This window comes from Egretta garzetta, unplaced genomic scaffold (genome assembly GCF_000687185.1).
Source record: "Egretta garzetta isolate BGI_Z169 unplaced genomic scaffold, ASM68718v1 scaffold30, whole genome shotgun sequence".
In the NCBI taxonomy this organism is placed as follows: Eukaryota; Metazoa; Chordata; class Aves; order Pelecaniformes; family Ardeidae; genus Egretta; species Egretta garzetta.
In genome coordinates, this window is record NW_009258383.1 from 7,048,876 (window position 1) to 7,076,107 (window position 27,232).

The 27,232-nt window shown below is 34.7% G+C and overlaps 1 protein-coding gene across 1 annotated transcript in view; it reads left to right on the top strand.

Annotated features, from left to right (window-relative positions):
* Window positions 1-27,232, top strand: part of PHF14 (PHD finger protein 14) — a 168,334-nt gene that overhangs the window by 52,742 nt on the left and 88,360 nt on the right. The window contains exons 14-16 of the mRNA XM_035896951.1: window positions 6,775-6,943; window positions 18,160-18,210; window positions 18,367-18,488. Of these exons, the coding sequence (XP_035752844.1) occupies window positions 6,775-6,943; window positions 18,160-18,210; window positions 18,367-18,488 (342 nt within the window). The remainder of the gene's footprint in view (window positions 1-6,774; window positions 6,944-18,159; window positions 18,211-18,366; window positions 18,489-27,232) is intronic.

Sequence of the window (27,232 nt, forward strand, 5' to 3'; positions counted from 1 at the left end):
TGTTTTAAATACAGTTTTAATCCTTTGATTAAGCTATGAAGAAAAGTGCAGGTTTTTTTTTATACAGGGGCCATGCACTTTTCAGATATTTATATAGGATAGAATGTGGACTTATGCAAAAAGATACAGTAAAGGAAATGGATATAGTGGGAAATTCCTTGAAATGTTAGGCAGGTTGGAAGACTTTATTTAAAGTGGTTGAAATGTTGATTTTAGTTGTCTTTTAAAATAGTAAGCAAGAAACAGTTAAAAATAATTGTTTCTTAATTTTTACTTTCTATTCCATTATCACTGCTAATCATTTACTCATAATTGCTAACTTGAGCCCTTGCAAAAAGGTTTGACGATTAGAGTCATATACTTTATCAGTACATATTTATTTAAACATTGGGTAGTTTAGCATGTGTTTATTCCATATGCTTCGTATTTTATACTGTTTTAGGATTCTAAATGATTCAGCTTATGTGTGTGATGCTACATAGATTAGTTAATAGTCATACTTTTGTCTATTTCATGCTTACTATTTAATAGAAATTTAAATTATGGTATACAAAAAAGGATTTTGAAATTGTTTAACTAAATCCACTATTACGTGTAATGGTAAGAAAAAAATCTTTTTTCTGTATAAAAGCTAATTTGTTAAAGAAAGCACGTATTATAGTTAGTCATCTCAATATTTGTAAGCACTAAAAGGAGGTAATGATTTTAGTCTTAGTGAAATCATAGTAGGAGTTTAGACCTGGTGAGCACCAGTGTCTCACAGCTCATTAGAAATTGATTTCAAGCGCTTAACACTAAGAATTTCCCCTGTTCAGAGGCCTGGCAGTTTTCTCCAAGGTAACTTTTATGCATCTTGAATATTTTAAAAAGAAATTGTTTGCAGTGTAGTAAGTTCAAAGCCTGTCCTCATTTCAAACGGATTTATTTTGAGAGGAAGAGCATAACAACTATTTTACATAATAAAACATGAAAACATTAATTTCTGTCTTGTTTTGATGTGGTGCTTTCAAAGCAGACCAGCAGTTCTAATCATAGATTAAAATGCTGTGGCATACTTTTATTTAAAATTTGGAAATTTTTAGTTTCTTAGAAATCCTGTTGATTAAACACTAGAATATTCTTTTGATTCACACTTTATCATAAAATTAAGTCTTGTCATTCTCTCTGACAACTTGTGTGCTTTTATGTTCCTGTCCATTCTGGATGGAGTAGGAACTGTGCATTTTTCTGGTAGAGAATAATCTGAACTGATACAAAAGCAGTGCACAAGTGTTGACAGACAATACAATGAATCAAAATCCAATTGTAAAATATTGACATTTCCATTAAGCAAATGCTTGGCAGCTACCAACAGGGACTAGCACTTCCTATTGAAATGAGATTGCTGAAAAACAGTGATAACTTCTTGGAGCATATGAAATGCTGGGGACTGAGATGAACCAAACAAGGACTAATGATCATAATTAGGCTTGGTGAGTTTTATTTTTGTTCAGGAAAGCCAAGTTATTTTAGTGGTAGCTCTGTGGTAGGGAGTATTGGCAGCAGGACAGAATGAGCTGCGGAGTTCCTGACCACTAGTCCCATGAACACTCATTCAGTATCTGGACCTTCATTCATATTCCTGATCCCATTCATTCAGTACTGATCCAGCACATCTTGATTGTTTTTTTTTCATCCTCAGTCATTGGGTAATGATATAAAATTACTAACTTCTGTAAGTGTGAGGGCAGTGTAGTATTGCATAAAAAATATAAATTTTTATGTATTTGTAACTTGTCCTAGTTGAAGGATGTTTGGGTTGTTGCAGATGGCAAATTTCCAGTACCTCTGCTCTCTGAAAGATGCTCTTTGACAAACTGATTTTGGTTCATATATACTGACTTTTATTTCGACAAGAAGAGCAGTCCTCCTGTTTTCCACTTCGAGTACATCATTCAACATGTGATTTAGTCAAATTACCAGAGCTTAGGTGTCATCTTAAAACTATAGTCCATGTTTTTCAAAGTGGTTTAATTCTTTGCTAACATTGCAAGAAGTGATTTATCACAGAGTATGTCTATGAGACATGTTTTCTCCTAGTTAAAAACAAGCCGAACTCTTAACTAATAACTGTACAGTTTTCCTTTTTAAACACTGAGAGCAGAACTGTTTTCTGGAAGCACTGTAGTGGTGTTCACTCAGCACAGCAGGTTTGAATTTTACTCTTCACAGTAAGCACTGTGTGCAGACGATGCAGGTTCCTTCCAAATCCTCTTCCAGCCTAATGCCCAATTGTGATTGTAAGAATGTCTTGTTCAGACTGAGTCCTTTGTATTTTCATCACACAAGCCACTCCGAAACTATATACCATAACACAGTTAAGGCAGTCTAATTCATCTATAATGTGATAATTAAACAAAATCTCAATTTTTTCCTAATTTTTATAGTGTTACCTTTTCAATAAAATATTTTCATGTTTTTATCTGGTTTTCTGTCTCATATAGCAAAGATGTTGTTTGTTATTAAAATTTCAAAAATTAACAGATTCATGTTAAGTTTACTGGTATGTCAGCTTTGAGCCCTGTTTGTGAGATCTTCAGCTTTGTGACCTTTAATTTATAAAGGTATGGTATTCAGTGTTTCTTCAGCTTTTCTCATCATTATTTCACAAATTTCCATGTGCCAGGCTTGTCAGCTAAAGTGCATTTATATCTTTTTGATGTGTAAACCTGCAGCATAAGGAAATGTCATAATATCATTACTTGCACTAATTTCTTTGGAAAGTAACAGGGTTTTTTCTCTATGGTTTTCATTGCCACTTCACCAAAAAAACACCTCATCTCCAAACTATCCTTCCCTCCTTGTTTCTTAGTGATGTAGATGTTCACTTTTTCACTCTGTAGATTTCTAGGTTAAAGGCCTCGTGCTATTATTTTCTAAAACTTCATAAACAGAGAGCACTCTCTGGTCTTTTGAGTGCTTACTAAAGCCCCAAAGTAAATCACAGAATCACAAAATGGCAAGGGTTGGAAGAGACCTTGGGACATCATCTAGTCCAATCCCCCTGCTAAAGCAGGTTTTCCTAGAGCAGGTTGCACAGGACTTTGTCCAGGCGGGCTTTGAATATCTCCAGAGAAGGAGACTCCACAACCCCCCTGGGCAGCCTGTTCCAGTGCTCTGTCACCCTCAAAGTAAAGAAGTTTTTCCTCATATTCAACTGAAACCTCTTATGCTTCAGTTTGTACCCATTGCCCCTTGTCCTGTCGCTGGGCACCACTGAGAAGAGTCTGTCTTCATGACGTCTACCCTTGAGATATTTGTATGTGTTGACGAGATCCCCTCTCAGTCTTCTCTTCTTCAGGCTGAACAAGCTCAGCTCTCTCAGCCTTTCCTCATAGGGGAGATGCTCCAGTCCCCTAATCATCCTTGTTGCTCTCCTCTGAACACTCTCTAGGAGTTCCTCATCTTTCTTGAACTGGGGAGCCCAGAACTGACACAGATAACCTCCCTCGACCTGCTGGCCACACTCCTCTTAATGCACCCCAGGAAAGCCCTGTTACAGGTTCACAAGTTTCTTGAAGCTGCCTATGCTCAAAAATTTATTCACCACTAGGCAATGCAGAAACATTTGCATTTTGTAGTTGCACAAAACCAGTGTTTCAGTGTTAGCTTGGGCCATTAATAAATTTTGAAAATTAATAAATTAATAATGTGTTTTCCTTTGCTTCGTGAGATAGGAAGGTATCTCTGGTGCCATTGGTTCTTGTCCCAAGTCAGATTGAAAACACAACAAAACCACGCAATTTTTTTCCTTCTGTAGGTTGTTAGCACTTAATCAAAGACTTTCTGTATGATTAAAAGGTCTCAAATAATCACTGAGATTTCTTGATGGATCAAACATTTCCAATAATGTTTAGCAGTAGGCACATTTTAGTAGTAGGCATATTATTGCCTACCACTGATTTCCTCTGTGCGTCTGGATTAGGCAAGTCCGGACTAAAAGCAAAACAAAACCTGTGTACAGAAGTTGAATCTTTGGCACCATTTCTCCTGTTAATTTGCTTGTGCTGTATGGTAATGCTTGCTAATGTAGAGGTAGTCAAAGATTGTTAGAACAATTGGAAAGGTGACCTGTTGTGGTAGGTTCTCTGTTTGCTGATTGTCCTTGAAGAGGTAAAATTAAATGAGCAAGACTTTAGCATAGCCAAAAGGAAGTGGAGTCATATGGCTGCTTTCTATGCCTATATTGGGATTAAACAGCAGAATGAGAAGAGTTCTTTAAATTCAAGAACCATGTTGTAATAAACCATAATAGGAGCTGAAAGTTAGGAGATTGTTTCCAAGTCAGAGGAGTGTGTGTCTGTAATAGCTTTTCTGTGGGCCCTATGGGAGCTAACAACCAAACTACTTTATAGTTGAAGCTTGACGGCTTTATAATAGGGTTGATAAGATGTGGTTGCCTGCGATAGTAGATGCTATTCCAGTAAATCAGGAGGTTACTTGTAAGTTCATGTTTATAACTCCTTTTTTCCTATCATCTTCGGTGTATTTGTGAAGTTTTGTTCCATGATTCACACACACGCACACCCCATCATACTGTGGTTTTGCAGCTTTCTTTTTGTAGGTCTAGCTTTTTTTTCTAATTTTGATTGCTATGACACTTGCACCACCTGCTTCAGAGCAAGCTCAATCATAAAAATGGTATTTCAGGAACTTGCATGCAGTACCTCATCTGTTGATGGAGGTGTTTCTTGTCTTCCTCACTAACGTAAAAGTTAAAATACTTCATTTATTTATTTTTAAATAGGGCCCTAATGGAACTAAAGTACTTTACTGATCTGCATAGCTAGTTTCTGTACGGCTGGCTGAGCTTATGTAGCAGAAAAAATGTCTTTCCCTTTTAACAGTGTAGAGCTAAAGAACAGGAGTCATAGGTGCAGGGTGGTAGAGCCAAGAGACTGAGTTCCCAACTCCAAATATTCCTGTAAAGCCATACCACTATTTTTTTGTCTTAGAAAAACTTCATTTTTTTTAAATGCAGCTCTTCAGTTGTAGAATGCTTATTGTTTAATTTATATATAGTACATATTTTTACCATAATAATGGGGAAAATAAACTTTTTGTAAGAATTGCTTATCACAGTATTTTTGAACACTTTCATAGCTATTGCTTATATCTGCATGAGCAGATCATAGTAAGTACTTTCAGTTGTGCTTTCCATTACATAAATTAATGACATGACTGATGCTGCAGTATTACAGAGGGCTGTGCTCTCTGATGCTTACCAAACAGAAAAATCTCCTTAGACTTTTGAGTTAGACAACTTGAAGACAATGCGTCTTCAACATAAAAGTAAAGAAAATAAAGTAACCTTTAGCTAAGCAGACTCACAACATTTTGAGGCATTGCTGTTATCTCTGAAGCTCCTTTTTCCTGTTACATCATTGGAGAGCCTTTCTCCATAAAATCTGACAATAATAGCAGTTTAGACTGTGTGCTTTTGTTTATTTACTTAAATGTGTATGTGTATATATGTATGTGTGTGTATATAATACAAATTAGAAAACATGGAACGTTGATGGAGTTGATATTTTGTTGGCCCTTATTGAAGTTCTGAAGTTCTTACTGAAGGAGAAAAACTATTCCTGTTGAAAATGTACATATGAAGAAATTAGCTCAGACACAACGTACATACCTGACTTTGTGCTTGCTTTTTAGGTAAGGGATGAGTATGCCTTCTTGTCACAAGTGTGTATTAACATGTAACTTCAAACAGTGAAACAAACTGGTTTTGTTTGTCTCCTTCCAAAGCAAATTTGCTCCTTTGTTTAGATAATTTTAATGTGTGTATCCCTGTTAAAGCCAATTAATAGCAGAACATAATGTCATTTTTTTTGTTGATATAAAAAGAATATTTTTAGTAGGACAACTGTGATGAATTGGAATTTGTTTGAAAGGATTTATAGTTTTTTGAATTGGAAGTGTAATGTAAGAAGGAATTTAAAAAATGACTCTTATCACTGGGTATAATTTTAAGCTTAACATATTTTTAGTTAACATCCACATTTATGACTTTGCATAAGATGAGTATTTTCTGCAAATGAGAACAATACTTGACGACTTCCCATCTTGTTAATTCTGTCATGGAGCTTGTTAATAGCATTACCTTAGCATCTGTTCGCTTCTGAAGTTCTGATTGTGATTTTGTACTTTTTCAAAAACTCAACAGGCATTCTTTTTACCTCAGTGTTCAAAGTTTGTTAATGTACGTCTCCAACTGCTATGTCTTTAATTGTCTCAGCTATTTTTTTTCAGATTTAAAACCCACTCTCTTAGAAAATACATATTAAAATCGATTTTCATAACAGACATTTCTTCTAAATCCCTGACACTAAGGAGCACTCTCATCAGAATGAATTCAGCAGCGTGCCATTGTAAAGATTAAACTGCAGCAGCAGTTACAATAATGAATAGATACAGATCAATGGGCATCATTAAAAATGGGTATGTGGTAGGATGCAGGTGGTGAAATATGGTGTGTCTTTCTCAAACATTAAATCCTACTTTCAAAATCTTGGTTTTCAAAGTTTAAATGCTGTCAGGAAAAAAACAACCAGCAATAAAAAGTCTGGATTGTTTTTTGCGTAGTTCCTTAAAATATCATTTGTTTGAGGGACTTCTTTAGGTGTCTATTGGGTTTCTTGACTTCTGAATTTATTTTAAACCTAAACACTTCAATATGTTTCTTCTACTTTTCTGACTGCAGTTTTAAATAGAAAATCTTCCACTTTGCAGGCAATGCTCAGAGTGTGACCAGGCAGGTAGCAGTGACATGGAGGCTGATATTGCCATGGAAACCTTACCAGATGGGACCAAACGATCAAGGAGGCAGATTAAGGAACCAGTGAAATTTGTTCCTCAGGATGTGCCACCAGAACCGAAGAAAATTCCAATCAGAAACACGGTAAATGATGGCTGAGTTGTTGTTATGCAGCTCATATTCATAATAATCTTGTTTAAGATTACATGTTTTGGACATTTTGAATTGCAGGATTTCAATTTGGTTGATGTTCTGTTTTTGTTATAAATTCCTTTTCCTCTGTTTAATGCTTTATTACTTGCATTAAATATATAGTTTCACTACAGTAAAAAGCTGGGAAACATAGTACTGAACTGAAGAGCTGTATAAGCTTTTCCTTTTGCCTGGGTCACGAAGTCCTCCATTAACTGTGGAAAAAGGGATAATTCACTTTGCATTTAAACTTAGCCTTTACAGTTGTTCTTCACCTCAGTAGTAAGGACACTTCGTTCTTGTATGCTAGGATTTAAATATATCAAATTGCCAATTACGAGTGTAAAGTAGTTAGTCATTTCCTTATGTACAGGCAACCTACTGACTGACTGCACATTTTGTGACTGTCACAAGACCCTGTTATTTCAGTTTGTTTAACTTCCTAGTCTTACTAGTCATTGTATGTTTTCTCAGACTTTCCTGGTGGATAGTTTTTAGAGAAGAGAAGCAAAAGCTCTTGCTTCCTGTACTGATGACATGTTCAGCATCTTTCATTTCAAAGTACAACTTTTTTATTAAGCACTGTATTGCGTTGTGTTTCTCTGGTGCTCTAATCCTTAAAATTTTGCTCTCCTACTTGTTCATAAAACAAAGTTTTCCATGTGTGATGTGTCGCATCACTGATAAGTTGTACATAAAAGTATTAAAGGGCTTTGAGGTCCAGTTTAGGGAATGAGTAGTGTTCCCATGACGCTTCGGACATGAGTAGCATTTATATATAAACTGGTGGTTTGTCTTCCAATATACTTCTTAGTATTAGGAAGTACTTCAACTGTCTTATGTTAGGGTTAGACATACTCCATCTCTCATGCAACGTAACTGTATTTTCCTCACAGGGCTTTTGAGACATTTTATGCTTGTACTAGCAGATAACATACTTAACCCTTCTGAATATACACTGATAGAAATGAACAAGTATTTTCCTGACCTAACCTTAAAATATTTGTTTTAATTACATTTTAAAATATTTGGAATGTTTGGGCCACAGCTTTGATTTCCGTAATGGCTTCCTTTTCCTTGTCTATGACCGAGAAGAATTTTAAGAATGACTCAAGCTAAAGTGATTATTTTTACCTCAAACTATTAGGAGTGTGAGTAATCCAAAATTAAATTTTGTGAATAATTGAGAACCTCTGTAGGGGAGAAGCTTTCTTTTGTTTCTTTTTGTTGTTGAGGGAAAGTTCCCTCTTCCCTGTGTGTAAGAACATGTAGCTTACAGCTGTCTGGGAAAGTTGAACTGAGTGTGGTCGTGCTGTTAGTCACACAGAAAGAGGAATTACCTGGTGTTCCTGCTTACTGAACCCTTTGCATCACATCTCCCATTTTTCTTCTTTCTCTCTCTCCCTCTTTTTAAACCTAATGTAGTAGTATTAGAGGGTAGGGAATCATGACTATTGGACTAAAAAGAACTAGAAGACATTCACACTAGTAATAGACCAGAGAGTGATACAAGGCATTCTACGGAAATCTATAGGCGGACAAGATTGGTTTGTTCTAATGCCCATGTAATAACTGCTGAGCTCCTTCTCTGCTAAATGGAGAGAAGTCTGATTGCTCTGAAGTGTTCCCCTTGCGGTGACATTGTGATGTGCTACACTGGTGCTGCATTGGTCATTTGGTACCTCGTGCATTAGAAAGTATGTCTACACACATTGTGGTAGGTAATATAGAGATTAAACTTGCTTTGAGTGGACAAATATGTTGGCATGCTACAGAATTGTACTGTGGAAGAATTACTGCTACCAGTCTAAGAAAGACTTTGTTCCTCTGCCTGAATTTTTACGCTCCAGTTCTCTCCAACTTTCTGCTTTTCTACAACATACAGATTTGCAAGATAATATCTTTGCTGTCCTGTGGGCAGAGCTTCTCTGTCTAAGTTATCTCCATTCTTTTAGCTTTCCCATATCTGACAGGCTTTTGTTTTTTTATTTTATTTTTTATTTTATTTGTTTCCTACTGTCTTCTACTTAACTATGGAAGAGAAGGTTCACACCCTTCGCACCCAATGGATTTCTTTCTCTAAACTAGGCAGCGTTCCTTCGTTTCAACTCTTTCACGATCTTGGTGCACTTAGGCTGTGTAACAAAATGAAGATAACAAACCTCTGAAGACTTAATAGATACTTCTTGGCAGTGTCGGATTCCCATTCACCTTTGCTATGAACCCAGGAAAGTTGGTGTTAGTTTCTGTTCCTTGTTTGTTTTGTTTTGTTATTTTTAGGAAGAGAATGCCCTTTAATTCAATAGGTCTGGGGCTGTCTCTGTATTTGAGGGGGGAAAAAACCTGACCTTTGAACAGCTTCTCATATGAAGTTTCCTTAAGTCTGACTACACAGAGAACATCTATGTGGTGCATTTCAACAACGATGACCAGATACTTGTTCTGTCCTTTGTGTACTCATTGCTCAAATCCTTTAAAATAGTTTAAAATAAAGAAGAAAAAATTAACATTTTGAAAACATGCTTACTTCACCGCCCTCTTTTCTTTGTACTTTCCATCTCTGGGCATGTTTTATTTGATCTAGTTTTATTTTGGAAGGAATTGGCAAGCCTGCTTAGCTGACAATGTGTAATCAACCTTGCTTACAGTTATAATCAACAAGTGCAATTATAAGACTGTTGAATTGTGTATCTGTTGCTCTTAAGGGAATTTCCATTTGTTTTGCCTAAATTTATGTTGAATTGATGTAATTGAAAGACCTTTTTTTTGCCACGTACCTAAGAGAACGGGATGCATCTTACATGTTTGGATTTCATTGTAGTGGTTTATCATAGTTAACTCCTCATTACTTTGTTGACAGAAATTGTAGGTAAGCCCTAATATTTTACTTTTATAAAGTTGCATTAGGTGTTACTGATGACTGTAATAGCTGGTATCTATAAAACATTTTATACAAATGCATATGATTAACTAAGCCTATATGCTAACTATAAGAAAAAAAAAAACAATCATGTTAAATCGTACTTTCAGAATTGATGTTTTGCAATCAGCTTGTCCTGCAGCTTCAGATTTGGTAACACTGATTTCAGATATTATAAAGGATATCCCCTTTCATAAAAAATTGCTTTTTTTCCTTCTTCGTAGTATTTTTTGTCATCTTGGGTTGTACTATGAAGAGCAAAAGACCTTTTTAGAAGTATTTAGAAGTATTCATAATTTTACCATTGTTTCTCATCCAGTCTAATTATGGATGTGCACTTATGTCCTGGAAATATTTTTTTTTTTTTTTTTTTTTTAATCCTTCCAAGCACCTGAATTCATTGATGATGTGGGTTTTCTTTTCCAGGGCTACATTGTTTTTTAAAGACAGTAGTGGTGGGTTTTTTCTGCTTTAAATGTAACCTTACGATTTCCTTTTCTTTTGCAAAAAATAATAAGGACATCTAATTTTACCTTCTGCAACCCATTCTATTTCTCCTCCTTTTCTTCCTGTATGAACTTAACATTTTTTTTCTTTTTTTCTCATCTTAAGTCTCTTAAGTGCTTAGCCTTACATCTGTGTCAGAATACTCTTAGAAGAGGTTTAGAATGGGATGCTCTGCATTATTTTGAATGGTCCAAGTAGATTAGTTTTAAAAAATAATAAAAAAATGACAAAGCACCTACAAACTGTTTTTAGCACAGGTGGTTGTTGTGGTACACTGCTTTTGTTTTACGAATAAATACTGTTATTTAGTATAAATTATTTCTTGCTTTTGTTTCAAATAGGAAAAGATAGTAGAGGATTGATTATTTTTTTTCTTCCCAAGTATATTAAAAGATAAACAGGACTGTTATCTTGTATTTAACTGAAGCATTTCCACCGAAGTGCTTTCCAAACATCTATTGTGTAACTTAATTATGTGATGTCATAGATACAAGTTTTGAATAAAAGATGGCTACAGGAGGAAAGCAGAGCATCAATTCCAGTTTGAGTGTAAGTATCAGTGCTTTCATAAAAACAGCAAATAATTTTAAAACACCTATCTATACATATCATTCATCATTTTAATTAGCATTGTCAATGATTGGTCAACCATTTAAATATGACTTCTAAATAAGCACCTGGAAGACCTTTTAAAGCAACTATCTAATAGTAGTGGTTTTGACATATTCAACTTGCTGTCAGCTGAATATTAGTGCTCTCTAACAAAACAATCAGGAGTTACTCAGCTTTCTGAAAGTCAAGGTTTTTCAACACTGAATGTAAAAGCTCAGCTGAGTCTATGACATGTCCATGCAAACATATAAAGCTCAATCAGTCAGCCTGTCAAATACATGGATACATGATAGTATAGGACTCTTTCGTTTGGTTTGAGGTCAAATCAAGACAGAGGAAAGTAAGATAAATTGATGCAGCTCTTCCACAATTCTTGAAGCGAATGGAGTATATCAGAGTTTTGTGTTTGGGTTTTTTTGCTTGTTTGGTTGTTTTTTTAAGGAAGTGGGGTGGGGGGGAGGAAGATTAAAAAGTTCTCTTTTATCTGATGTAGCAAAGACATGAAGAGGTAGCATACCATATGCCAAATGGTATTCCAGTGGTATAAATATCAGTATCTCTGTTAGTAAAGGTAACTAGCATATCTGTCACTTCAGCAAATAAGTGCATTTCAGTTTCCCAGAAAAGAATCAATTGTTTTAACAACATCTGCAAACTGACTTTTTCTGGCCTTTTTGCCCTCCTGCTTCTGTTTCGGTTCTCCAAACATCTGTACCTTGGAGGATATTAGTATTAAAAAGGATATAAAGCAATCCTGCTAGTTTTCAAACTCTGTTACATGTTTAAGTTTTAGAAACAGTAGTTTCAAGTTAATTACCAGATTCAGTGATAGTGTAGCTTGACAGCGGGAAGGCTGCAAAATTTTTGCTTTTCCAGAAAATAAAAAGTTCTCAAGAGAATGAAAACTACAAAAAAAAAAAAAAAAACCAAATAGGGAGAAATTGTAATTCTGTGTAATTAAGCTTCATGGTCGACTTGTTTCTCTTTATAATCATATTTTGATTTACTGCTGTTTCTTTTTGTCTGTCAGTTCCTTTCTTATTACTGCCAGCTTTCCAGAAAATTAAATAATTATTTCAGAAATATATTTTGAATAGTAGTGATATGTACTGTTTAAGGTATTCACTTTGATCTGTATTAAGCGAGTGTGCCATCTGGTGTCTATATAGCTGTCCTTACCTTTATTTAAAATAATTTTATGCCTGTGTGGTGCCATCAATAGAATGTCTTTTTCTGCCTTTTAATAAAGCAAAGGAAGTCAAAGGGATTTTTCTGCAACTGACTTGATTGTAACTTTTTCATTGGCAAAGCATGTTTATAACACTGAACTCTTATTAAGAATTGGGTGACATAATGGATTAAAAATTGCTATCTTAGCAAAATGGCCATGGTTTGTGTTTAACAGGAGAGAGATCACATAATTCTGTGCGGTTTCAACCTGTGGTTTTTTTTTTCTCTGGCATCTGAAAAAAATCTATGGTTTGCTTTATACGTGCTCTTGATGCTTAGCACAGTGATTTCATTAGGTTATTTTTTTGGTAGTAGTGGAAGTTTTCCCAATTCTGTTTTCTTAGAGCGTTCTGCTCTGCTGATATTTCATACCAGAGTCATCTTCTGTTCTGTAGTAATGAAATGACTCCTTTGCCATGACCTCTTTGTTTGGAATGATTCCATAGCATTCTGATATTTACTGATTTCTTTTTTTTTTTTTTTTTTTTTTTCTGGTCTTAAGATTCTCGTTAACAAGTATATGTTGAAGGCTGTATGAGTGAGAAGGTTAGGGTTAAAAAGTTTTTGCTATGTATCAATGAACCATAGTTTGGTACAAGGTAAAACTGCAAATTTAATATCAGTGTGTCAACTATAAGGTGACATACGATAAAAATTAAAAAATGACTGAAGCATTTAGATAGGAAACAGAATTAAAACACAGTTGTAATCTTATGCTGGCCCTCTTCACTGTGTATGTCATGTAGCTGCATGTCTTTCCAGAGCAGTCGCTGTAGCTGCATGCAACAGATGCATACGTTTGTGTCACAAAATGTGATGGCTGAAAGAACCCCCTTTTTTTTTGTATCTTCCTGTTGTCCTGATTTCTTCCTGTTTTTTAGAGGCATTCACTAACAATCTTTCTTAATACTTACATTATATATTATAAAATACTACATATTTTATGGAATATTTTAGTAACTGTCAGCTTGGATCATTACAAATTAACTTAGAGAGGGACAAGCAAATGCTGGGGGTTTTCCACTTCCCTTTCTTTTCAGGTTTGATGGTATTTGCGTGTCGTGTCCATCACTGCTTTTCTGTCTTGTAATGTTTTGGGTAAATTTTTAAAACACTGGAGAGGTAAGAAGCAGGTTTTGGTTTTGTTTTGTTTTTTTTCCGAATTTTGAATGCGAAGTCAGAAGTTAATGAAATAACTCAGAGGAATGGTGCATGCTTTAATACTGTAGGATGGTTCTCCAACTTCCATAGATGACAAGCTTTGAAGTAAAAGACCAAAAGGGATGATTTTAATCTTTAGGTTTCATTTACCCAGAGCATTACTCTTTTCTGAGGGAGGGCATCAAGATTGCTGTGAAAGCTAAACCTTAGTAAGATATTCTTGGAAAAGAGGGCTTGCTTTCACCTTGATGATTTCATTGAACCAAATGGCTGGCTGTTGCCCTGAGGAACATCATTTTATGCGATTTTAAAGATTATTTCATTAGAAGTCAGTTTGCTGACATATAGAGGTGCTTTTTCCTTGTTTAAAAATACTTCATGTTATGCTTGCATCTTAGTTTTAATTCATTGATCTTCCTTGGTCTCTTCAGATTATTTTGGGGTATGTTGCTTGTGAAACAAGACACTATTTTTTTCTTTAATTTCTGTTAAGGTTTGTTCTTTGTGACACAGCAGCTAGATCTTTTGACTGTTTCGTTATTTCAGAAAGGAATAGCTTTTAACTTGATTTTCTAACAAAAATAAGTTATGCAGTTGCCTACCATTCTAGTAGCACTACCTTTAGTAACCTGTTGACCCACTATGGCAAGATTTGATAGAGAGGTATGTATGCCTAAGAGAATTAAGTTCTTGGGTCTTTTTTAGAGCAGCTGGATGGGAAGGGGGAGTGCTGAGTAAGGAAGAGGTTTTAGTTATGAGGTCCATTATCCTTTGCATTTGGTCTCTCACTGTCCGGTGTAGAATATGTGTAGTTTGGAGGCTGTCCTAGTGTGTCCTCACTTTAGCTGGGGAACATGGGGAGAACTTGGGGATATGGCAGGAGACATGTTTTGAATGTAGCAGAGAAGGAGAGGTTAAGAAGTCACTAGAGAAGGGGAGGAATATGAGTATTATGGTATAGTATTAGGAAGTAAAATATGACTTATTTAGCTGGTTTTAGCATCTATTTATTTATTTTTGTGTTTCAAGGGCACTAATTGCGAAAGGATATGAAATTAAAAGTAGTATCTACCTTGTGTGTCATGATTACAACCTTGGCATAAATTTGTCTGATTTCCTGGGGTAGTTAAGGTTATATAGGATCAGTACTTAATTAGCCCTTAGCTATAGGCATATAACGTATTTGCCAACAGAATTCTTAGGTTACCTGTGTAGTAACAAGAATGTAGGTGCCTGCATGATGATGCCATTGATGCTGTGGGATCTAAAGCTCAGTGGCTGGAAACCTCTTGTTAAGAGCAGGGAAGTGCCTGAGTACATAGCATACATATCTCTTACTTGAGTGCTCATTGAATGAATTCCAGAGCTGTGCAAGCCAATCAGCTGTCATTAAATGTCGACGTTTGAAATAACTTTTTACAGAAATCTTTTACTTCTACATGCAAAAAATTACATAGTTACATATTTTGAACGACATTCTATTGTTTAGTACTTTTTTTTTTTTTTTTTTTTTTGATTCCTGTCCTAAAGTGGCATCTTGAGTCAGTTGCCATATGTGGGTTGCATCTGTCTAAGCTGGATCTAGCTGTGTTGTGTTCTGGACTGAGTTGTCCATTCCAAATGGTCTATATTTTAGAGCATATCTGCCTTTTGCAGTGAAACAAAAAACCTGCTGTGATAGCACTGCATTCATGGGGATTTTTGTTGGGTGCTGATAACGTGACTTTTTGCTTTCCTGACTTAATTGTTTGAGCACTTTGGAAATGCAGGGACAAATTTCACAAAACTGACTTGCTCGTTTTATGGTATAGAGAACTCATAAATTGAAGGTATCTCTATAGTATTGAATTGCCAAGTGTTTTGATTAAAAAATCACTGCCTTTGTATGCATCTTATACTGGATAAACATCTCTGTTTCCAAATAAGTTCTGAATATGAACAAGTTTATCTCAGTTGTAATATTTACCATTGGGCTTTATATAATAACACTGTTTTTGCCATTGTTTATGGCAAGTATATGCAGCTCTAATATTTGATGCTTATAATCTCTTATGCTCTGATTCTGAGCCTACTAATGACAAAAGTTATTCAAAGCATTTTAAAATGCAAATACAGTACTTTGAGGCAAACAATGAAAAATACTGGACAAAGTAACCCAAGTTTATATGTTTCTTTTCGGTGAATCTGTAAGGTAACTTTAGTGAAAACGTATATAATATTACAAATGCCTAATTACTGGAAGGCTGTTGTTGAAAATCACAGAATATTCAGTTTTCAGTTGTGAATTTGTTGTTATTTTCCATTGTTTCAATGTGGAAATCAGTTTGGAAAAACAATAACGTAAAATTCTGTTACTTTAAAAGCATATAAAATACCCTACAAATGTGTATGTCAGAGGTGTTGCTTTTAATGTTTGTTTTCTAGTGATTGTCAAATGGATTCAAGTATGCTTGAAGGTTTAGAAATCTAATGTAGGTCTAATCTAATGCAAGCGTAATGTGGGCATAATTTAATGTGACATTCCTTGTCATATAGATCACACATTATGTATCAGACAGATGAAAACCAACATTTTCTTGACAAAGGTGACTAAATTATTTATAAATCTTGTCTCTCCATTTTGCTGAAGTTTAAATATGATTCATTGCTTCTAAAGTATAGTTATTAACTTGTAATCTTTTCCACTTAGGTAACAACAAAATTATTTTTTACCATATATTTCCAAATTATATATCAGTTCTCAAGATGGCATTACACTAACTGTACAAAGCATGCATTATTGTCTCTTGCTGCTTAAACATGGAGAATGAGGACCATAACTGCATATATTGGCATGCACTTTTACACCTACTTCTTTTTAATCTTTACACAGATGCATTCAGCAGGGCATACATAGCTTAAACTTATCGAAGTGCGTAAGTGTTCATAGGACTAATGCTGGAGGTTGAAAGTAGTAAAATTGGCAGTTAATGTGCTGACGTCTGATCAAACTTTCTTTCGTCTAGTTTTAATTTACAGTGACCATGTAGTTGATACGTAGCCCATGTTACATTAATACCTCTAATACTACATTGATAAATTCAGTTATTTGTAATAAATCAGTTATTTCAGATTTGAACTCTTAGGTATCTACTGTGTGGCTTGTGGAAGTAGAACACCTCAATTACGATTATTATTAGAAGTATAGTTAATATTGATAAGTATTAAATAGATAACGTTTTACAATTTCTTATAAATTGTCTTTAGGGAAATGTGAAAGAGAACCTCAGTGGTAATTAAAGTATTCTAAAGAGGCACAAAATAGGCTAGTGTTTTCTATTCTGCTACATTCCTTTCTACTACAGAGTTAACTTTTGTCTAAAAACAAAAAAACCCCTTCCCAAATAGTATGTTATTAGCATGCACAGATCAAAATCTGCATAGGTAGAAAGCTATAGATGTGTTGAAGTGGCAGGTTTATTTTCAGTATAGTTATATTTAAATGTGTAAAATAGTTTAAAATAGTGAACAGTCTTAATTTGAAACTAGTATAAATCCCCTTCAAAGAGGACCCCAAACAGGAGAGGCATGGTATTCCTAGCTTCTTGGAGTTGGGTTTATGGCTGCTTGTGGTTCTCAACCAGTTTAAGACATTTTCTATCAGTTGGTTCTTACTTCTTCTGAAATGAACACTAGCTGCTTCAAAAAAAGTTTTAAGAAATCATAAAGTAGGCAGTGGAGTTTTTTAATCATATGACAATGACTTCCTACGATGGCTTCCTCCCAGAAAAACAAGCATTTTAAAGTTTGTTTATTCATTTATTTATTTATTTTATTAGTACCAAAGTATCTGACCTTGTGGGTTAGTGGAATAGTCTCTGATGTTCTTAATTTCTTTCCACAGTCCTTCTAATTTTCTTTCCTTCTTAAAGAAGGAGGAGAGTGTGTGATATTGTTAGCTTGTGGCAGTTAATACGTGCAGGTTATAATGCTGCTATTTCAGAGATAAAAATGTAGTGACTGAAACTGCACTCGTGTGAGTTGTTGTCTGTAGTTACTTAGAGCTGCTTGTAAACCTTTGGTGTTTGCTGTTACAGTTCCTGGAAACCTCTTTTCCTCGACACCGTTGGTATTTAGATTTTTTTGGCCAACTGTAACTGAAATAATTTCCATTTTTTGTATTACCCATTCCATCTGTTTTGTACTAGTCGTATGTTGGTGTATGCTACAGCTTTACAAGCATCTGCTGTATACCCATTGTATTTTTGAATTTTGAATTTTTGCTTGCTCCCCAAAAGTTGTATGAACTATTTTGTTTCTGTTTTGATACATTTTTTAATTTTGATTTTTTTGAATCCAGTCACTTGGCTTACAAATAGGGCACTTCTAAGTGCTCAAGGAATCTACTGTAATGTACTGTCCATACCAATTTTCAAACTGCACATTTTGGTGTTGGGAAGTTTGTGCAAAGTCTGTCACAGACTTGTAATTCTGGTGGCAATCTTGTTTAGAATAAACCATGCACATGCACAGGTCAACAAACATAGTTATATTTATTTTTTGGCTAGTTCTGTAGATTTATATCCAGAATCTGAAGCTGTTGTTCTAACATCTGTTATTGTAGTTGTCTTGCAGTGGTTCTGTATTTAACGCTTTAAATTATTTCCTGCGGTATGTTTTTGTTGTTGTTATGAATAATAGATAAATAGCAAACCCATTATGTTTCCTAATATTGAATTTTAAATGTATTTTCTTCTAGAGAACTAGAGGACGAAAACGAAGCTTTGTGCCTGAAGAAGAAAAAGCTGAGGTTGGAATATAGTGTTTTGTTTGTTTGTTTTTTAACAGTTTCTCAAAAAAAATTAAACTTTGGGCTGAAGTGTTACTTCCAGTGCTATAATTGAAAATATTTGCTTTCCTTCCCTCCTTTCCCCCCATTCCTTTCTTTTGCCTTCTGCTATGACAGGAACGAATTCCCAGAGAAAGAAGACAACGACAATCTGTTCTACAAAAGAAGCCCAAGTCGGAGGATTTAAGGACTGAATGTGCTACCTGCAAAGGGACTGGAGACAATGAAAATCTAGTCAGGTAGGTTTGGTGCTCTGACCTTATGAGGCATTAAAGTTCCATCTTCTTCACTTCATCATCGTGATTATAACAAAGAAGATGTGCTTTTTAAAAAACCCAAACCTTATTTAGGGAAACATTACATCAGAAATATTGACTTGATTCGCTTATTGACCTGCCAAACACATTTACACTGTGGATTAAGATGTAAATAACCAAGATAATCTGTTTTTCTAACACAAGAGAATTAATTTTTCCTCTTGTCAGGGTGAATTGTCAATGTTTTAGAGCAGGTCAGAAAGACAAACAAACCAGCAATTTAATGATATTAAAGCTACAGGAGCATCCTAATATTAATTAAATTAGCATCATTAACAATTTTGAGTTGAAATGTGGATTATGAGGAATTTATGTTTTTAAAAATGTATTAATGCTACCTCCATTAATGCAGATCACGAAAGGGTTTGATAATCATGTTTCTTATCTGAAACAAGTGAAAAAAAAACCTGTTAAATGGCGTTTTAGTAGGTGCAGAAATCTAATTAAAGTGTAGAATAGCTGCCATTGAATAGCTACTGTTGACCACAACGTCTGCTGATTTTGACTTTATAGTAGGCATTGTGGCCTCTTTGCGAAGCTGTAGAAACAGCTCACAGTTCTTGAAGGAAGAATAATGGAGCTTAGCAACCAGAAAGCGGATTTTAATTGAATCTACTGAGATTTCATTAAAATGACCTCATAATAAGTTCAGATAAAAAAACAATGTTGTATTTAGGTCCTGTAAGCTTCAACTAGATTTTTCTGGGCAAGATTTCCTCTTTAGCTCAGATATAGTAGTTGTTTTTAACTGGAAGGATTAATACATCTTTTAATTTATTTCAAGGAATCAGTTACGAGAAAAGTCAGCAGAATCAATGATATATGCAAGCAACACATAGCTTTAGCATCGGGATGTGTCCCACATACAGATGACTTGTACTCAGAATAGCTGATTTTTAGTGTCAGTTACAGCATATGATTTACTGTAGAAGTTGATACAATTTCAAGGGTCGTGTGCCAGATTGTATTTTTATTTCCAAATTGGAGGTAGAATGCCTGTACGAGCTCATCAGTAACTGTGTGACTCTATTGCCATAGACAAGCTACCACTCCTAGAAACTCCTAGATCCTGCTCAGTTCCAGATTGTGAAATAGAGGCAGGATGTTAGAGTGGTTGCTGATACAGTTTTATTGATGAGAACTGATGGCAACACTTTTTAACTGCCTGCAACAAGATAAAGGGCTTTCTTCAGCCCTATTGTTGGCAAGAAAGAAAATATGCAGGAAGACCATTTTGTTGTAGGAAGGAATCCTGGGAACAACATGTACTGTGCTTTACTGCATAAAAGGCAGTGAATTAGTTTTCTTCTTCAGGCTTTTTCTAGAGGAGTTAAATACCACATTTGAGGTCGTAAAGGATAAGATGAGATAATGCTGTGAAGAACTGTATATTTAAGTTGCAATTAAAAAATACCGTAGAAAATTAGTGGTGTGTCTTGTTCACTACATGAAAAGATTTTAGTAGTAATTTAGATGGGCCAAAAATAAGCATACTACTTGCCAAACCCCAGCAAATTCTCTCATAAATCATCCTCATAATTAGGCTTGGAAACAGAACAGTAATCCTGCATGGGAGGAGAAAAGGAGATTCTTACGTTCTAATCCTTTGTTCATAATTCTCTGAAAAATATTTTCTTAAATATTCTGCCTTATTTTCTGTGTTAGTTTTTGAAAGAGATTATGAATTTAAAACTTGCTTTTCTTTAGATAATTCCTATAAATAGCTGCACTCCTATCCAAGTAGATGACCACCGCTTCTAAAGTGCGGGAGAGACTTATTTTAATAATTAATAAATGATGGTAAAGTATTTAGTAAATCTGAATTTTTTTAGTATTATTTTTTGGTTCTTAAAGTGGTATTTCTTTTGATGAGAGTAAATTCAGGGACTGTAATAAGGTGGTAGCTACCAGATAGGCTTTCTGCTTTGCAGCCAAAGCTGTGTAGGGGTGTGATCCTCAGAAAGTTGCTATGTCAGACAAAGTTTTCAGAATCCTTTTTTCTCTTATGTTGTCACGAAGTAAGAGAAGCGACCTTCTGCCTGCCCTACTACTTTCTCCAGCTTGTACCATCATGCAAGACTCCTTTGTGGTAGTAGAAATAGTGTTTTTTTTAAATGCAAGTTGGTAGGGCTCCTTGTAAGGAAGAGAAGTTTTCAATATCCATTTTGTTTACATATCAGTTATTAAAGCCAAAACATTCTCTGAAAACTAGTGATCTTTGTCATCATCTCTGCCCTTCACTCAACAAATGTTTCGTAATTACTGGATCTTATTTTCACCCTTCCAAGCTACACATCTGCAACTAAGAAGAGGGAGGTGTATGAGGATGTTATAGAAGAGATTTTTCTGTATGTGAAAGTTGATCACTAAGTTAAATAGAAATACGCAACCACTGAAAGTGCAGATTCAAGGAATAATCTTGATGGGTCTTCTAGTTTTTCCTGCTGTGTGTTACCTCAAACAAGGCTGGATACATGACTCTTGAACGATCTGCTTTTACAGATTGTAGGTTTTTCTGAAATTTATGTGGCTCTCACTTTGGGGTTGCTAGCTGAATAAGGATTAGAAGAAGATAAGCAATTATTTCTTATTTCAAAGAATTCAGCAGAGTATTTAGTAATGAATCTGCAATTAAAATATACTGAATTGTTTAACTAGTTATTACTGTTTGACTAATGGAGATGAATTTTTTTTTTAATCTCCATTTTAGGTGCTTGTGTGTAGCATTAGATGGCCGAGGGATTATTTGTTATATGTGGAGTGTCTTTACTTAACCTGTTGTTAACATGATTTAAAATCTTTAAATAACTGCCTGTGAAAGGATTTAAAATTCTCCATAAAAAAGTACATTTCATTCTGATAAATTATAGCAGTTTGCCTTAGTGACTATAGTTTTGTACCAAAGAAAGTGATTAAAGTTAGAATATATTTAATTATTAGCTTTTGTCTAAAACATATTGACCTGTTCCCTACTTTTATATGTGCTAATAGTTGCCAGATGTATATGTTACAGACGTGCGAACACAGTGATTTCTTTAATCACTGATGTCAGATTATATAGATAGGCCGTTTCAGTATAGAAGCATGCACTACAATTGAAGATTTAGGTTTTGTGGTTTGGCCCACAAAAAAGGATCAGTCTTGTGATCCTTTTGTAATACAGGTTTTTTTTGTTTTTTAGAATTTACACTGAATTTATTTTATAAATTCTTTTATCTGTGTAAGTTTTACTGAACTAAATATTTCTGCAATTTTTAGCTTTTACAGGACTAGTGGGTGGCACAGTCAAGATCTTTAAATCAGTTGAACAGTGAAAAGTTAATTGAAAACATTTACTCAAATGAGGCAAAGTCTGATCTGTAACGTCAATGACAGTAAGGAAGCTACACCTGTAATTAGAGAAAAGTGTGGATTCTTTACTCAAATGAACTGTAATTGAGTTTTGAGAGGAACAGTTGTAAAATATGGAGGTTTTTTAGTATTTTATATTTGTCACAGATAGGTTTGATGTAAGGCATGGAGACATAGCACTTCCAAAAAGAGAGAAGAGTTCAGTGAAAGGAGTTATAATGTGAGCTTGAAACTAAGTATTGTGAAACCAGAGGGTACCTGTAACAATATACTGCTCAATCTTAAGGAGTAATCAAATATTGAAAATGTTTTCTTGAAATTGAAGACATATTTTGAAATATGGGAGTTTCTAAAGCTTGATGTGAAAGATACTTGTTTTTAGAGGTGATGTCTACTGTTTGTTTTAGGAAATATTTATGTAATGATGCTTTTGTTTAATTTTGTGAATCTTTTTAGAGCTGTATGTAGTTTAGACATTTAATAGCTTTCCTGAGTGCTTTATTACAGTCTTGTGTGAATCACTTAGAATGGTAGATCTTGCAAAGCAATTGCTTGATTCATAAGTATGTACTCTTTTTTTTTTGTGAGGCCACATGCAAATCTTTAGAAATAGCTCCCTAATAGCTCTCTTCAGAACTTAAAACCATATTTAGTAGGAACATGAATGAGGAAGAGTATTTCAGGTGGCTCAATATGTAATAGGTAAAGCTTGCCCTCCGTCTTGCACCAGACTCCCGAGTAAGTGGGTGATTGTACCTACAAATTGCTTCTAGCACAGTATTACTGTCTATTCCCTTTTGGTAAAATAAAAAGCGAAGATGAATTGTGTGTTTTATTTTAATGTGGAACGGTTTATTAAAGAGGAATCTATAGGCTAATCTAGTTTAAAATCTTCCAGAGGAAGGCTTCTAAATTACTTCAGTTATAAACAAGTGACCTCTTCTCAAAAAATAATCCAGTTCTCAACTGCCGCTATTAAAAAAAAATAATATTATAGCTTCAGTTGTTGGCTTTAAGATGTGCTCAGGTAATACTTAGCAATATAGTGCATTAGATAAAATTGATATCTCAATAGTAGGTTTGAGAAAAGCAGATTAAAATCAGAATATTATTTATGTTTGGGGCAAAATCATATATGACCAGGTTAAAGAAAGCTCTGAAAAAGTATTAGATTTAGAGCAAGCATATACTAATAGATTCTTTTATAGTTTTGTGTATTGAATTTTTATGCTTTATTGTCAATTAAGTTAGAATTTTCCATTTCGTTTAATTTGCAGCAACTGAGGCAAAATTATTACTCAACATTACAGAGAGGGTAAAATAGACTAAGCTCATGTATTTGACAGAATACAAAAAAAAATTTTGGAAACATAGATTTGAATGCTGGTTATTCAAAAAGTGTAAAGCTGCAAAGCAAATTGTTAAGCGTAAATGTAGTATTTATTTTTAATGGAGATGTTTCCCAGGAAATAAGTGATTGTGAAAGTATTTATTTTTCCTAATATAGTAAGTCTCACATTTCAAGCAAGTGTAATCTTCTCCATGTGCAGTCAGTGTATCCAGGCAGGCCTGAAAGGGGAAGGTGAAGAGTAGGAAGGTAGAAAGAAGAAAATGTATGCAGTGTCATATTTACTAAAGAAAAAAAACCTTGAGTAAAATTAAGATTTGTCATAACTTTGAATCATCAAATCATACTGTAAGTGAAAATCTTTGAAATATATGCAAAATCTGTAATTCTGATGCTACAAATGCATGTGTCAAATTTAGGATAATAATTCATACTGTATAAAGGATTGAGGCCTTAGCTGCACAAAGTGATCCACTTTAATTCTGACTTTGACAGAAAGTATGTTCTAGAGAGGCTTTTCTGAATCCTCTGGAAATTTTCTCTCTGAAATTGTTACTTGCTGTATTTCCTTAATTGCATTTATCTTGTATAGGTTCATCTTTGCGGTTTTGTGTCTTACATTTCCATGCAGAGGGGCATGCCAGCCTTCAAATTAAGGATTTCTTCCTTAGCTACTAGTTTTGAAGCTGTGCATGAGCTGAAGTTTATTCCAAAATAAGCACATTAATTATTAATCGCTTTAAATGCACTGCAACAAAATTAACAATCCATTGTAGTAATTGTAAGCCTATGATTTACAGTGGTGTAAGAAGTTTAAGGCTACTAATACAGAGATCAATCACAAGGAAAATGTTAGTTAATTCAGCCACAGTTTGCAATAATCTTATGTTTTGCAGAGGATTGCACATGCATTATTTTATTGGAATGAACTACTTGAATGAAAGGAAACTTAACATTCAGTTGTGTAGTTTATTTCTGCTATATAATTTACAGGGATTAATTCTGCATATTAACTTTTTTAATTGCTTAAGTTACCTGTTAGATCATTTTTTCTGTCATTGACCTCATTATATTGCCTTCTAAAAAGTGTTTCTTTTTATGCTAGATAGCAGAATCATACATACAATGACAAATGCACATTTTTCTTCACAGAGGACTTTATTCAAACTGAATTACCTGTGCTGCATTGCATTTTAATGTAAAATACCACAGATTTTTCATTTTCAGTAAATTCACATGCAAGGGCAGACAGTCAGAAAAAGCTGTTGGCGTTGTGAAGCTGTCTTGCAAAGTACGTAAAAGTGAGGCATGGGTCTGGTGGCAAGACTCATACTGCTGTCATTCAGGGTTTAGAAGCAGAGTTCTAGGCACGTTTGTGTTTGGCTGCACGGCTATCTAAAGCTACACATGCCTGGAACGTTTGAAGCTGTACTGCAAAAAAAGTCCTGGAATGAGACAGCAGAATCTGAATTGAAGCCCAGATTAATTTTTTCCCCCTGATTGTTTTGCTGGTTAACTCCTAAGGAAATTTTAGCCACTTTAAGAACAGGTCAGGTCTTTGGATACTGATTTTGTTTTCCATCTCTGGTTTGATTGTTGGTATTTTATGGTCTTGAAGGAACTATCTTAGAAGCAGTTTGCGTAGCAGTGACCCACAACTGAAATCTTGGAGATATTGCCATGATTAAAAGACTTCCTTCCATTCAATTCTGCATTATCAGAATTGGGAAAGCCAGACTGGGAAATACACACAGGACCAGCTAATGTTATTTTTGTGTAAAGCTTAGCATTGAGATTTCATTTTGAAAAAGAGAGTAAAACTGCATGAAAGGTTATTCTGCCTACCTGTGCTTTCTGATCAAGTGCAGATTCACCAAAGCATGGGGTCTTTTGGGTTTTTTTGGGGTTTGGTTTTTTTTTTTTTTCCTTTCCAGGAAAAAGGTAGGATTTCTGTGAATTTCCTTTTATTGGTGTTTAATGGCATTTCTTGTTAAAACATTGTGAAGAAGTGTAAATTTTTTAAATATCTAGAATAGTGGAAAAAATGCATGTTTGTCTCTCCACAGTGTTATCAAAGTTCGAAAACCTTGTTGGAGTATTATTGTGATATTTTGCAAGGTTTACTAGTGTTCCTCTTATGAGGTGATTGGGGGGGCGGGGGGGGGGAGTGTTGTCTGCATCCCCCAAATGTTTTTCTTTTCGTTATTTCCTGAACTGTTTAGTGATCTGTCAGTCAAACTTCTTTAAGTTTAATGTTAGAATTTTTTTACAGCTGTAGGCCAGTGACTCCCAAGCTCTTACATACTGGGCTTTGTGAACAGTAGAAGTTTATGAACTCTTCAGGTACAACTTTGGTTCAGGTGTTTAATTGTCAGAAGTTCTTAGTGTATTGTATTTAAAGTCTGCTGATAACCACTTGTAAATAAGAGTTTCATGCAATTCTTTCTACAGGGTTACTTTGTTTTCTACTAACAAGTAGTATTTTACCTTTTTTTGATCATTGAATTTTTAAAAATGTAGTTATCCTTTTCTCTCCTTCAGTTACAGCTGCTTGATCAAGTCTGTCCTGCAATCATGGATTTGTACATTATAGCTTGAAACTATATTTAGCAGTTGTCATCTGTTCCCAAAACAGCTATGCATTTCAGGATTTATATATTATTATTCTGGTTGCCTTAGGAAATAGATGCATCAGAGACCTTTGCACCTTTTTATCTTCTATAACTTCTAGGCTTTGGAAGAATTTACAAAATAAAAAAAATACAGTGCTGTGAATGTCATAATTATCTTTGCTGTAAGTAATGAGTGAGTTCTTTAGATAAAGCGGTCATTGAGTGAGGTGCCTCTTCAGAAGATTAAAATTACTTTAATGAAACAAGATGCAGAGAATGTGAAATCACATCACCTGTGACGGCAGTGGGGAGACTGATGACATATCAAATTATTTCCCAGTCTGGTTACCAGTAATAGGATATGGCTGCAAAAGTATCTATCTTGATGGGGTTAGTAGCTTCTTATTTTTGTGTGCATTCTTAAGAATTTTTTCTTACAGCATCAAACTTGCATCAAATAATTCAATTCTGTTGGCGTTTGAATGTGTCAGATACTCCATCATTCTGGCCAAACTGCTTCAGTCACTTTCAGCAGCAAGGTTATCACATCAGAACATTTCATAGTATAGGATGCTCAGAAAATAAATGTCAGATTCCTTATCCAATTCAGTTGTTTTGCATCATTAAGCTGAGCCATTGCTACAGAAGCCATGAAACTGAAATTTATACTTATGAAATTTATAACCTAAGAATGTGTTCAGGTATTAAAATAATGTGGTAGAAGACCACAGCAGGGGACAAGAACTGTTTAAATGCTGTTTTGCAGCTCCAGTTTTGACTTGTCACAATTAGTGTCAAGTGAGCATCTGTGCAGCCAGTTTTCTGAAGTAAATGTCTGTCCACAGATCCGTAATGTAAATTATGGACTATCTGAGTAAGAAATCTTAATATGCAAAATAGTGATTCTTACTGTTAGACCTATATTTTTTTTCTCACTGTTGGTACTGCTGCCCAATACTTTTACGAGTCTTTGATCTGTAGTTAGTTAATCTTTGTGGGATTTTGATAGTAGGAGGCCTGAGGTTTGGGTGCACAACTTCATCTACAGCATCCCAAACAAATTTTATCTTGGGAGTAATGCGAGAGTATGTTTTACATTACCAAAGAAGCCCATACATGAAAAGCAGTTAGAGGCACAGGGAACTTAAGGATTTTAAGTAACTTTTCTCAGCATTGCCCATAGTTATTCTTCATGTGATTAAAATGGCATATAGCACAAGTTTTTGTTAATAAATCAATGGAGCAATTTTGCATGCAATTTGTTGCTAATTTGGGTCTAAATCAAGAATTTTATGTATGGTATGATTACCTAAGAGGCTATAGACAATCTACATGTATATGGGATACTATTGTTG